General features: G+C 45.2%; 1 protein-coding gene across 1 annotated transcript in view; it reads right to left on the bottom strand.

Moving 5' to 3' along the window:
- LOC129696418 (transcription initiation factor TFIID subunit 4-like) overlaps window positions 1-14,816 on the bottom strand; it is an 81,439-nt gene that overhangs the window by 23,531 nt on the left and 43,092 nt on the right. The window contains exons 11-13 of the mRNA XM_055634294.1: window positions 12,013-12,143; window positions 7,387-7,512; window positions 3,708-3,764 (exon numbers count right to left, since the gene is read on the bottom strand). Of these exons, the coding sequence (XP_055490269.1) occupies window positions 3,708-3,764; window positions 7,387-7,512; window positions 12,013-12,143 (314 nt within the window). The remainder of the gene's footprint in view (window positions 1-3,707; window positions 3,765-7,386; window positions 7,513-12,012; window positions 12,144-14,816) is intronic.

Below are 14,816 nucleotides of genomic sequence, written 5' to 3'. Positions count from 1 at the left end.
CAATTATACCCCACATAAATTTAATTGTCAAACTATTACAATAGGCTGCAAGATACAGGGGAAGACACAGAATATAGCTGCATTGTAGCGCATTGAGACCGCTTCACTATAATTGTTTGTTTACAATATATATATATACAGTGAAAAAGTTTAAATGCACAAAAAAATATACATAGACACACACACACACACACATATACATACACACATATATACACACACACATACATATACACACTATACACACACACATATACCTATACACACATATATACACGCACACACATATATACACACACACACACATATATATGTGTATATATACACACACGCTCATTTATACACATACACACACTGTTTTTCTCATTTATATTGTTTATGTTCACATATACTGTTGTGCTGCTGAAAGAATGTCATTGTTCTGTCTGGGACAAATGACAATAAAATACTCTTGCATCAGCTCCAGAGGCAAAATCCAATGTCCTTCTATCTCTTCGATCCTTAAAGCTCTGAGATCACTTTTGCCCTCGAGTTTATCCAGCTTCTTTGAAGTCTGCTGCTCTCCCTAAACCATCAACTGTGGAACAGTGTGCCACATTCTTTGTAAAACTGCTCCCGAACTGCAATTGTATTTATTTCATGGAGTCATACGGCGTGGAAACAGGCCCTTTGGCCCAACTTGCCCACACCGACCACCATGCCCCATCTACACTCGTCCCACCTGCCAGCGTTTTGGGCCATGTCCCTCTAAACCTGTCCCATCCATGTACCTGTCTAAATGTTTGTTTAAATGTTGTGACTATCTATTCATGATCCCAAGTTTCAGTGTGTTCTTTCCACAAAAGGTAGAAATATCTCAACTGTTGCCACATTATACCACTTAATCTTAACGGCCTCACTCTGCAATTACACCCCCTTGTTCACTCTTGCACTTAGAGCAGAATAATACTCTTCTGTAATCTCCAACACAACCAAAAAATCATCTGCCTTTTGAGAATGAGCTTGGGGAATATTGTCACCCTTACCCACAGCTGTTTTAATTTAATTTGTTCATGTTCTAAAAGCATTCACATGCACTATCAGGTATATATTCATGTTTGAATGGTGTATTGAGTATAAACCAGCAACTGTAGACTTTAGAGATACAGCCTAAAAGCACCGAGTCTGTGTAGACAAGTTATCACCTTATACACAAATCTACTTCTTCTTGCGTATGGCGTGCACTGCCTAAAGTTGTAAGACAACTTGTTCTGTTTGATCTTCTGTTTGTGCACGCCAGGTTGATTGCATTAGTCGAAACAGAGTGGACCACGTGAAGGTTGCAATCTCCCCCCCCCCCCCCCCCCCCCCCCCCCCCCCCCCCCCCCCCCCCCCCCCCCCCCCCCCCCCCCCCACTATCACACCAGGGACAATTTTGCAACCTAACAAAGACAACTAACCTACAAAGCTGTATGTCTTTGGAGTGTGGGAGGAAATTGGAGCACTCGGGGAAAACCCACGTGGTCACGAGGAGAACGAGAAAATCCGTACAGACAGCACCCGTAGTCTCGCCACTGTGCGAGACTACGGGCTGCCCTTATTGTATTGTAACGTACAATTGGCCAGAGTTAGATCTTGTAATTTTTCGTTATCTACTGATGTCTGCCCTTCAGATCCAAAACTCAAGAGAATTAAGTTTATTGTCATATGTACCAGAACAGAACAATGAAATTCTTACTTGTAGTAGCAGCACAACAGGTTTGCAAACACAGGATAATATAATAAACAGACAAAAACGTCCAATCTATAAAACAACCAATATATTGCAAAAACCAAACAAAGCCCAAAGCTCCTAGCGCAAACCAAGCAGTTTTGCTTTCAGAGTTTAGTTGGAGTTTATAGTGGTCAATAGCCTGATGGTAGTTGGGACAAAGTGTGTGGTAAGTCCCTAGAAGCCATGGTGAACGGTGTGGAGAAGACGCTAAGGTGATGTTTAACTTAGTTTAGAGATACAGCACAGAAAAAGGCCCTACAACCCACCAAGTCTGTGCCGACCAGCGATCCTGGCACACTAAAGGGGCAGTGCCACTTGGGCAAATTAAGAAGAGCGTCTTCGACCTTGAAGCCAGAGGGCATTCGCCTGGAAACCACACACACACACACACGCACACACAGCAAAGGCCAAGGAAAGCGGGGGAGCGCTGTCTAAATGTCACCCCACTCCACTCCGAGTTCAAAAGAACCATGCCTACCAAATTTTACTCGCGGAATATTTTTCAACATGCTGAAAATTTTTCCACGACCTGCCTGAGGCCATGAGTGTTTGGGAACTTCCCTCGAGCATGAAGGAGAGTTCCAGTGGCCTCATTGGACCTCCTTGGACAAGTGACAAGTGTCAACCATGCTGCGCGTTTGAAGGTCGAAGACACTCTTCTAAATCCGCAGATTAGGTCGCCCAAGTGGGACAGCCCCTTAACTCTATCCGACACACAAAAACTGTATTTCTTTGGAGTGTGGAGGGAAACCGGAGCACCCGGATAGGCTGAATCAAACCAGGATCGCTGCCCCTGTAAGGCTGTAGCTCTACCGCTGCGCCACTGTGCCGCCCAATGTTGGGCGCTCACATTGCAACATGAGGAAAGAGTTGGGGAGGGGGTGAAATAGTTGCTTTATTAGCCAGGGGAGGCTGGTGTTAGTGATGGAGTTGGTGGCCATGGAAACTAATTTCTTCAGCTCCTCAGCTTTCATCAAACACTTGCATTGTCTTTATTAGCATCTGTCGTCAAATCTTTAATCATGAAACGCGAGCAGGCTTGATGATTTATTCAGCAGGGAGAAAGAATCTGTAGGTCAAGTGAAAGATTTCACACACAGCACGAACGTTGGGTACTTTCATTTGTTTCCATTCACCGAGTGCCGGGGGCAAGCACTAGCGAGCACCAATATTAAGGCTCAATTAAAACTGGGTCCAATTAGTGGAGAATTTACTCCCGGCAACCAGAGCCAGGAAATGGATATTGGGAGAGAAAAAAATGTAAAAGTGGGCTACCGTTCATCAACAACAGCAGACATGAAATGAAGTTATTTGTTGGTTTCATCGGTTGCTGTGTTGGACCCTCTGGGAACAAAAGCTTAAACCAGTCTAAGCTATAAAATAAAAAGCCCTGGAGCCAAACATGAACTGTGTGAAACAAGGGCTCCGTCACAGAACAGAGAAGAAAAAAACTGCTGGGTTTAGAAAATTAAAAGCCAGAGGCTTTTTCCATTTACAACTAAATCCCAGTTCCGCCTCTGAGCTAAAGAATTATAAACAGTAACAGATTTACAAAATGAGCATTTATCCTGAAATATGTAACCCATTGTGATATTCCCAAATAACAAATCCCGAAGTTTAATGCAAGAATTAAATTCAGTTCTCAATTATAGCTGGGATTCTTAAGATAACTTTTTAAAGAGAGACTGAACAGAGAAACCTTCCAGCCACAAAGAAACACCATTGCCTCCTGCCCGCCGTGATCTTGCTTCACCAGTTGACCTTGATTCACAAGCCACCACTGCCTTCGGCAGTTCCTGCCCTTGCCGGGAGCCTGCGACCTCCGCATAGAAGGCGGCATGCAAATGATGGCAGAAACGGTGACCTAAATACCCGCAGATTGATGCCCCCAAAAAAACTTCCATGTGCAAATACAAAGAGAGGAAAGGAAAAAGCAAAGAGGCACTCAACTTACCTCTTTGGCTCGTTGCTTCAGTCGAAGTTGTTCTGGATCTTCATGCTTGGATCGACTCTGGTGGTTGGAAAGAGAATAAAGCCAAACTAAATCAGAAGCATTTTTTCCATACTCTATGAATTACCTCCAGATTACCCATTAATATTTAGCAACTGCAGACTCCAAGCAGTCAAATTTCTCATTCGTACGCCAGTTACAACATACAAAAGATTGGTTTAGTTTAGAGATATAGTGTGGAAACCCAGTGTAAATTCCCATTAACATGTATCTGTACTTGTGGACAGTTCGAATGTAATCACGTATTGTCGTTCCGCTGACTGGTTAGCACACAAAAGCTTTTTACTGTCCCTTGGTACACGTGACAATAAACTAAACTCAACTCAACTAAGCCCTTTGGAACCATGAGTCTGCGCTGGCCAGCAATCACCCCGTACACTCGCACTATCCTCCATACTCGGGACAATTTACAAGTATCTTACCGAAACCAATTCACCTACAAACCTGCACATATTTGGAGTGTGGGACGAAAGTGAAGCAACCGGAGAAAACCCATACGGTCACATGGAGAACCTACAAACTTCATATGGGCAGCATCCGTAGTAAGGATCGAACTCTGGTCTCTGAAGCAGCAACTCTACCGCTGTGCCGCCCAGCACAGGAACGAAGTACAGCATAGGAACTGGCCCCTTAAACTACAATGTCTGCACCAAACATAACGGCAAGCTAAACTAATCTTAACTGCCTGCATGTAATCCAGATGACTCGATTCCCTGCATATTCATACGGCTATTTATGAGCCTCTTAAACACCACTACCTACCTCATTGGAGACCCTCGGACTATCATTAATTGAACTTTACACACTAAACATCATTCTCTTTATCCTGTATCTGTATCGTGTGGACGACTTGATTGTAATCGTTCAGTCTTTCCGCCGACTGAGTAGCACGCCACAAACGCATTTCACTGTACCTCAGTACACGTAACAATAAACTAATCTAAACTAGATTCCCAAGGACACTGACTGAGGACTAGTGGACTTGACTGGAGAGACTGGATAGTCTGGGATCTTTCCTTGGAGCAAAGGTGACCAGGGTACATAAAGTAATGAGGGGCATTGATAAGGTGAATAGGCACAGTCTTTCGCCCAGGCTTGGGGAATCTAAATTTGGAAGGCATAGATCCAAGGTGACAGGGAAAAGATAGGAACCGGATGAGCAAATCTTTCCAGATGGTGGGTACATGGAACGAGCTGCCTGAGGAAGTGGTGGAAGCAGGCACAATTAGGACATTCAAAAAACATTTGCACAGGTGTGCGAATAAGAAAGGTTTAGAGAGATATGCAGCGAACAGAGGCAAATGGGATTAGTTTAGATAAGCAGGAGCAAATGTAGCGGAGGTATTTACGCAACGTCCACTGATTTTCTGGTCACTGGTAATCATCAGGGTTTTAGGTTTATTATTGCCACATGTACCAAGATACAGTGAAAAGATTTATTTTTCATACCATCCAAACAGATCACATAATACCATATATCGTCAAAGTCAAGTCAAGTGCAATAGAGCAAAGGGGAAGATACAGATTCCAGAATATAGTTCTCAGCAATGTGGAGCATCAGTTCTAAAGATAAAGTCAAATCCACAACGGGGTAGAGGTGAATTGGACAGCACACTAGCTTATGGAAGGACTGTTCAGAAGCCTGATAACAGAGGGGAAGAAGCTGTTCCTGGGTCTGGTGGTGTTCGCTTTCAAGCTTCTGTACCCTCTGCCAGACGGGAGCAGGGAGGAAGAGTGATTGACCAGGGTGTGACAAAGACAGGGCAACTGATCACGTCAGACAGCATTTCTGGCACACACGGACAGGATATTGGCTGCATTTCGGAGGGCAGTGTGAAGTGCCGATGGAGTCGATGGTGGGGAGTCTGGTCTGTGTGATGGACATGGCTACATCTACAACTCTGCAATTTCTTGCAGTCTTGGGCAGAGCTGTCCCCAAACCAAGCTGTGAAGCAACCTAACAGTCTGCTTTCTATGGTGCTTCTGCAGACGTTTGTAAGCGTCACTGGAGACATGCCGAATTTCCCCACACCCCAGGAAGTGGAGGTGTTGGTGTGCCTTCTTGCCTGTCACATCAATATAGTTGGTCCACGACATATCGTTGGTAATATTAAACGCCAGCTCTCAACTATTTCGACTTTGGCACCATTGATGCTGATTGGGACATGTACTCCATATGCTTACTGAAGGCGATAACAAGCTCCTTCATCTTGCTGACACTGAAGAGGATGTTGTCCTGACACCATGCTCTTTTGACCTTTCTGTCCTGGGCCTCCTCCACTGTCATAGTGAAGCTACACGCACCTCATATTTCGCTTCAGCAGCTTACAACCCAGGGGTATGAATATTGATTTCTCAAATTTCAAGTAACCCCCCCCCAGTCATACTGCTAGTTTGACTGTTCATATCCCTTCATTATCACATTTTCCACAGCCGACAATGGACCATTGTGGGCTCCACCACTCCTTGGTCATCGGTGTTGGTGGTGTTTGTTCTGAACCTTTTCTTACCTCGTTTCCCTCTCCCCTGGCTTTCAGTCTGAAGAAGGTTCAAGACCAGAAACACCAGCTATTTCTTTTCTCCAGAGATGCTGCCTGACCAGCTGAGCTACTCCAGCATCGTGTGTGTATCTTTGGTGTAAACCAGCATTTGCAGTTTCTTCCTATACACCATATTCAGGAAGTTCTCTACCTACCTCCTGTATTGTAACCCCCCCCCTTCCCCCACCCCACCCAAATATCTCCAGGTACTCTAGTTTCCATGGCTCCAACCTACTCCCTCCCATCTTCAATATGATATTTAAAAAACAAGCTGCGTGCAGGAAGTAAAAACAGAAGCAAGGGGATTTGAGAGAATTAAATAATTCTGCGCAGCCTGGATTTTAAAAATCACTGCAGCTCTTTCAAGCAGTCATATTCGTTCAAAAATAGAATCTGTTTTTACCCACCAGGGATTCAGCCCCAAGGCAGGAAGGGAAACAGAAACTACAGATGCATTTTGGATTTACATGGTGCAAGGACAACATGCAGTGCAGTTTAGTTTACTTTCGAAATACAGCATGAAAACAGGACCTTCAGCCCACTGTGTCCGCGCCGATCAGCAATCTCCATACACTAATACTACCCTACCCACTAGGGGAAATTTACAATATTTCCCAAAGCCATAGCAGGACATTATCTAGCCCAGCCAGACGCTGCAGCGAGAATTGGGAATGGTTAGATGCTTTTAGTCTAGCTTAGCTTAGAGATGCAGCATGGAAGCATGTCCTTTGGCCCATCATGTCCATGCTGTCCACCCATCACCCATTCATATTTGATTTATGTTATCCTAATGTGTAGGGGGTAGGTGAATGGGATACCATGGAACTAGTGTGAACAGGTTGATGTGGACTGTGGTCCGAAGGGCCCTTTTCCATGCTGTATGTCTAAACTAAACTAAATCAAGCTTTGGTATTAAAGGAACAAGCAAATTATTTCAAAAACACACAAAACAAAGGTACGGTAAACACGAGGTGCCTTGCATATGAAAACATTTCATGCAACTAGCAGGACTATAGTAGTATCATGAAGCTTTCTATAGCAGCCTGAAGGTTTAGGTGTAAGCTTAATAAGAAAGTTCTTACTTTAGCCAGTCGCAGCATCGTTTCCCTCTCGTCCTCATCCTTCCGCTGCTTTTCAAGTTGATCCAACTGCTCAAAAAACCTCAGCTGTGACCGCGCGTCACTTGATAAGCTGTACTGGTCATCGCCCTGTGGGGTGGGAGGGAGAAAAGGCCAAGTCACAAGCTGGAAAACACCCACCTGTCTCTTAAATTGTAGGAGCACAATTAGGCCATTCGACCCAGCAAGTCTACTCCACCACTCAATTGCGGTTGATCTATCTTTCCCTCTCAACACCATTCTCCTGCCCTCTCCCCATAACCCGACACCCGTACTAATCAAGAATCTGTCAGTCTCCGTCTTTGAAATATCCATTGCTTGGCCACCCTTTCAGCTTTATCTTTGCTCCATCCATCTGCCCATCAACCCCCCCCCCCCCCCCCCCCCCCCCCCCCCCCCAGAGGTCATTTGTGGTTGGTCCCCGACTGGTTTTGGTCTTTTCACGTGCCTCCAGCTCTTTGCTCCTCACCCTCCCCAACGTCTACTTTCAGTCTGAAGAAGAGTGCCCGATCCAAAACGTCACCCATCCTTTTTCTCCAGAGATGTGGCCTGTCACGCTGAGTTACTCCAGCACTTTGTGTCTATCTTCGGTATAAACCAGCTTCTGCAGTTCCTTTTTATTACCTTTTTGTAATCAACCCTCCCCACCTGTATCCACCTCACTTGCCCAGGCTTTGTCCCACTCCCCCAACCTTACCTGCAGCTTTCACCACCCTACTACATCAACCCGAGAGGAATCCTGACCCGAAATGTTGTCTGTCCATCTCCCTCTGGAGATGCTGCCTGACCGGCTGAGTTACTCCAGCACTTTATGGTTTTGCTCAACTATGTGAATGGAAGTTTGTGAAAAAACGTACTGCAACTGATTCAGAGATTTTGGAAAAGGGAGGCTATTTCTCCTTCGAGCCCAGTGAAGAGCTGGAGGCGAGAAAAGAGCTGGGCCAATCAAGGCAGTCACAAATGACCTCAGGTAGGGCTTGGGGAAAGCAGCCAACATAATTATGGGTCATGTCCCAGTCATTCCCTCTTCCCCCTCTCACATCAGCAGATGATGTGAAAGCTTGAAAGCATGCACCACCAAACTCAGGAACAGCTTCTTCCCCACTCACCAGGCTTCTGAACGGTCCTACCATAAGCTAGGGCATTGTCCGATTCACCTCTACCCTATCGTGGACATTGGACTTTGTCTCTGGAACTGATGCGCTGCAATGTTGAGAACTATATTCTGTACTCGGTATTTTCCCTTTTGCTCTACCTATTAGACTTGAGTTTGACTCTGGATAGCATGCAAATCAAAACATTTCACTGTACCTTTGTACATGTGACAATAACAATAAAGCAAAACTGCCTCATTGCAGCCATTGAACGCTCTTTATCTGCACTCGCTCTGTAACTGTAAACACTATATTCTGCACTCTGCTTCTATTCTCTTTGCACTACCTGTTGACTTGTGCATAGTTTGATTGAACTCGTGTATAGAATGCTTTGAAGATAGACAAAGCGCTGGAGTAACTCAGCTGGTCAGTCAGCATCTCTGGAGTAAATGGATGGGTGCCACATATATACGGGGAGACTTCTGGGGAGGGATTTCATGTGCGGTCTCGTAATTTTGTTCGGATTAAAAGGAGGTGCCGGACCAGTTCCAGTTGCCGGAAAATCAATGGTGGGCCTGTAGCCGCCACTATAATAAACCGATACCAAGACCACAAAGCAGAGTACATCGTTGTGGTAAACACATTCTGTCGCTGAGGGTACCTAGGGCCCGCCCCGCACAAGCCAACAGTCTGGCATCTCCTCCTTTCCATCCAATTAACCCTGAAGGATGACAGCTTTGCTCCGAGTCAGAACAGAAGCCACCACCATCTTCTCAACTAGTTTCTCCCCTGAGCTCAGAATCCTTCCGTTCCATTTCTCCCTGACTCATTACTGATACTTCTCTCTCCACCCCACTACTTGCACTTAAGGCTGGCTGATGAAGTCCTCTTCCCCTCTCACCCTCAGCCCAAGTAACTTCACACTTAGCCAAAGGGACCTGTATGCGGAATGTTCATTGTCTCTCTCCAGGAAATCTACACAGTGCTCGGTGAGGGCTTGGGGTTAGACAGCAGCCTTTCCAATCACAAAGGCTGTATGGCCACAGTATAAGTGTTCAGACACCACTGCAGTAATATTCACCATATTCGTGTTTATCTTCTCTTCTGCACTACCTGATGCACTGGACAGTACCCGTCAGTAGCTAATGTTAAGATGTACAAGTTTGTAGGTTAGCTGGCTCCTGTAAATTGGCCCGAATGTGAAGGATAGTTCTTGTGTACGGAGTGATTGCTGCTCGGCGCAGACTCGGTGCGCCAAAGGGCTGTTTTCATTCTGTATATTTAAAGTTTAAATGATGTTGGTTCGATGATTGCCACCTAATGTACTGGATTTGTGTGGATAGGTTGCAGCTTGAAGCTTTTTCATTGCATCTCAGTGCACGTGACAATAATAAACCAATACCCCTTGATTAAAAGCATGCCTGATGAATTCCACAGCCCAAAACCAGCTTTCCCCTCACCCCATTTAATCTCCTGCTGGTGACAGATCTTTCCTCTCCATTCCCGTGTATTTATGCAGCCTCTCCTCTAAATGCATCCCCGTGGGAACGGGTTTGCCTGTTCTCCCCTGCTGAAGCTCCTCCTGAACTCCCAGCAGAGTTAATTAGCGAGCGTCCTGTACAATATGGCCTAAAGTGCTGCTCTTCCGCGCAAAATGGATACACCGCCATCCTGTGTACCCTACTGAACCTTACAATTATTTCGACAAATTAGTGACACTGTATTATAAACAAGAGCTCATATTTATTTATTCTCTTCCTGGCAAGGTCAGTGTGCACCGGAGACAAGCAAACACAAGACCAGCCCTGGCCACATAGGGCAGAATGCATGACACCATTATAGGCACTTAAATAGCACCCTTCTGAAGTTACTTAAACTTTAGACTTTACTTTAGAGATTGGACGCAATGGGGTAGTTTGACAGCAGGTAAAGTACCAGTCCATGGTTTGGTATTTTACATTCAAAAACATTTAAAGACTATCAAAAATTACTACAAGATTTCCAAAAATAATGAAAATTAAAGAAATATTTACAATAAAAAATGGCATTTATTTAAATTTTGAGTCAAAATCTGAATACTTTGGACCACTTGATTAAAAGCATGCAAGTTTATATTAAGTTTATATTAAGAACGAGCAGACTACACTTTAGAGATGCAGTGCAGAAACAGGCCCTTTGGTCCACCACGTCCATGCCAACCAGCCATCAACAACAGCACTATCCTACTCACTAGGGACAAATTGCAATGTTTACAGTAGACAATCAACCTACAAACCTGTACTTCCTTGGAATGTGGGAGGAAACTGGAGCATCCGGAGAAAACCCCATGTGGTCATGGGGAGAACGTACAAACTCCATACAGACAGCACCTGGAGTCAGGATTGAACCCGGGTCTCAAGCAGCAACTCTACCGCAGTGCCATCGTGCTGCCCTAAGCGTTACAAATTATTTCAGTCCGATGTCATTATCAGGTTAGAGCTAGTCATTTAAACTTAAAAGCAAATTATTCCTCATTTGGAATATTGTGTTCCGTTTTGGTCACCCTGTTACCTCATTTGGAATCTTATGTTCAGTTTTGGTTTACCTTGCTATAGAAAAGATATTGGAACAAAGGAGATTACAGAGTGGTGGACCTTACATCCAAGCAGTATGACCATTGAATTCTCCAATTTTAAGTAATTTGTCTACAAATCCCCCCCCCCCCCCTTTTTTATTATGTCGTCATTTTGTGCAGGAAGGCTTGTAGTTTATTATTTTATTTTTTCCTCCTCCACACCTGAATTCCCTATACTCGCACACATTACACTCCTTCCTCCAGCATCACAATTCACACTCCGAAGCTTATCTCGCACCTATTGCCTTTTGATCTCTGATCTTTGCCCAACCATCCGCCTATCAAAAACCACCTATCACTCACCGAGCACTGTCCTGCCACTCCTCTCGTCCAGCTTGCTCCCACCTCCACAACCACAAACAGTCTGAAGAAGTCAGAGTCATCCAGAGTGGAGAAATGCCCTTCGGCCAAAACTTGCCTACACCGACCAAGTACACTGGTCTCACCTGCCTGTGTTTGGGCTATATCACTCTTAAACCTACCCTATCCATGTACCTGTCCAAATGTTTCTTAAACGTTACGACAGTGGCCTAAACTGCCTCCTCCAGCAGCTCTTTCCATATATGCACCACCCTTTGCATATAAAAGTTACTCCTCATGTTCCAATTAAATCCGTTCCCCTTCACTACTAATTAAATCCCCCCCACCCCACCTTAAAACCATGTCCTCCATTTCTCGATTCCCCTACTCTGGGCAAAAGACTGCAGTTACCCAATCCATCCCATTCATGATTTGATACACTGTATTAACACAGAGCATTAAATGATCGGAGTGGATGGCGTGCATAACACTCATTTCACTGTTGCTCGGTACACGTGACAATAACAAACCAAAGTCTCATTTCTGTCTTCAAATTACGAAACTTTAAATATCATGACAAACCTTGTACATCATCATACGGTGCTGTGCAATCACAGTGATCTTTTCCACGAGTTCTCGCAAGTGCTCTTGCGTTGCATGAGATATGGTGCTCAACACTTCAGAGTCCACCTCCGTCACACCATGTTTCTTACCTGCGGAAAACAAGCAATGACTCATTTATCGCTGACCCTGCACAACTCAAAACATCTTCATTCGTTCCCAGAGTTCAGAAGCCACACATACACGCGCACACACCCACACACACAGTCCCGACCCAAATTGTTGCTTATCCCTGGCCATGGGTTCTAAGAGCAGAATTAGGCCATTCAGCCCATCAAGTCTACTCTGCCATTCAGGCTGATCCCCTCTCATCAAACCCCAGCCGCCCTTACTCTGCCATTCAAGCCATCATGGCTGATCTATCTTTCCCTCTCAACCCCGTCCTCATTCTCCTGCCCGTGCTCCCTATAACCCCGGGAAGGATGCTTCAATGTCTCTCCACCTTAAAAATACCCAATGAGGAAAGAGCAAAGATTTATGAGGATGTTGCCAGGACTTGGGGCTCTCAGCTACAGGGACAGGTTGGGCAGGCTAGGACTTTATTACTTGGAGCGGAAGCGGCAGGGGGGTGATCTTATAGAAGAGTATAAAATCATGAGAGGAACAGATAGGGTGAACACAAGAGGTTTTTGTTTTACCCAGAGAAGTGGAAATCAAGAACCAGAGGTTTAGGTTTATTTATTGTATTGTATTGTATTGTATTCAAATTTATTGTCATTGTCTCAATTTGAGACAACAAAATGAATTTTCCTTACAGGCAGTATCATTAAAAAAATCACAAAGAAATTATAAAAATAAATAATAAATAAATAATAAAACATATTAAAAAATAAAATTGAAATTGAATTAAATTTTTTTTTAAAAAGCACAAATACAGAAGTCCACGACACAACATAACATAAATGGCACCCAGGTGAGGACGGCACCATAGTCCAGCCAGCCTCCCCTCCGTGTTCATCCGTGGACGGGGCCTTCCAAGCACCCGCAGTCGCCGCCCCGGGTGGCCCGATGTTCAGGCCCTCACGAAGAGCTGGTGGAACGCCATGAGAACCCCGATGGTGAGATCCTCCTCCTCAGCGGTGAACACCTGATCAGCCGCCTCCCGCTGCCGGAGTCTGCAGCCCCGAGACAGGGGAGCTGGGCAGAGTCACAGAACCCCGCATTGATTAGTCAGCGCCGCCCGCGTTGGGAGCTCTGCAAACCGCAGCTCCAGGATGTTGGTGCAGCAGGTCCAGCACTCCGGGCTCCAGACGGCGACCCCCGGTAAGGCATCAGGAACCCGCGATGTTCCAGCGCTGTCCCGCCGCAACCTTTTCACATAGCACTCCGTTCGATCCGCAGGAAAGGCCACGCCCGCGATGTTCCAGTAGGTGGCCGCTGTGGGGGGGGGGGAGACGCGACTAGCTGAAGTACGGTAGAGGTGCCCTCTTCAGGTACAAAAACACAAAAAAAACACAAAAAAACACACTTTTACATAACTAAATAAACAAAAAAACAAAAAGATACCGGGCTGTAGGTGGAGGCTGCTGGCACCAGCGCCACCGGAAGTACAATACCTATTAATATTTAATAGGAACCCGAGAGGCAACCTTTTCACATAGTGGGTGCATGGAACTAGCTGCCAGAGGAGGCAGGTACAATAACAACATGCAAGACACTTAGGACAGATACATGGATAGGATTTGGGCCAAACGCAACGAAACGGTCAGTCTGAAGAAGCATCTTGACCCGAAACGTCATCTATTCGATTTCTTCAGAGGTGCTGCCTGACGTGCTGAGTTACTCCAGCATATTGTGTCTATCTCCCAGGTAAAATGAGAGTAGGCTCGATGGGGCATCTTGGTCAACATGGATGAGTTGTTTCCGTGCTGTAGGCTGCTGTGACTATCCGTGTTCCTCCAGCGCTTTGGTGTTTTACTCAAGATTGCAGCATCTGCAGTTCCTCGTGCCTCCTTCATCTTATTGTGTTGCACACTGCGCCTCAATCACTTTGGGTGAATTGTTTGCACTTCTGCAATAATTATGAGATTCGATTAAGCAGCATTTGCTTCAGGAGAAGTCAAGAACCAGAGGGCATAGGTTTAAGGCGAGGAAGGGAAAGATTCTAGGAACCTTAGGGGTAACTTTTTCCACACAAAGGGTGGTGAGTGTACTGAACAAGCTGCCGGAGGAGATAGTTGAGGCAGTTACTGTCGCAATATTGTGGTAAAGGAAGACTCTCTCTAACTTCTACAGGTGCACAGTAGAGAGCATACTGACCGGTTGCATCGTGGCTTGGTTCGGCAATTTGAGCGCCCTGGAGAGGAAAAGACTACAAAAAGTAGTAAACACTGTCCAGTCCATCATCGGCTCTGACCTTCCTTTCATCGAGGGGATTTATAGCAGTCGCTGCCTCAAAAAGGCTGGCAGTATCATCAAAGACCCACACCATCCTGGCCACACACTCATCTCCCTGCTACCTTCAGGTAGAAGGTACAGGAGCCTGAAGACTGCAACAGCCAGGTTCAGGAATAGCTACTTTCCCACAGCCATCAGGCTATTAAAACTGGCTCGGACAAAACTCTGATTATTATGAACCCATTTTCTGTTATTTGCACTTTATCAGTTTATTTATTCATGTGTGTATATTTTATATTATGGTATATGGACACACTTATCTGTTTTGTAGTAAATGCCTACTATGTTCTGTGTGCTTAAGCAAAGCAAGAATTTCATTGTCCTATACAGGGACACATGACAATAAACTCACTTGAACTTGAACTTGA

This window comes from Leucoraja erinacea, chromosome 4 (assembly GCF_028641065.1).
Source record: "Leucoraja erinacea ecotype New England chromosome 4, Leri_hhj_1, whole genome shotgun sequence".
In the NCBI taxonomy this organism is placed as follows: Eukaryota; Metazoa; Chordata; class Chondrichthyes; order Rajiformes; family Rajidae; genus Leucoraja; species Leucoraja erinaceus.
Note: the sequence above shows the minus strand (reverse complement) of the source record. Positions and strands in the feature narration are given on the sequence as shown.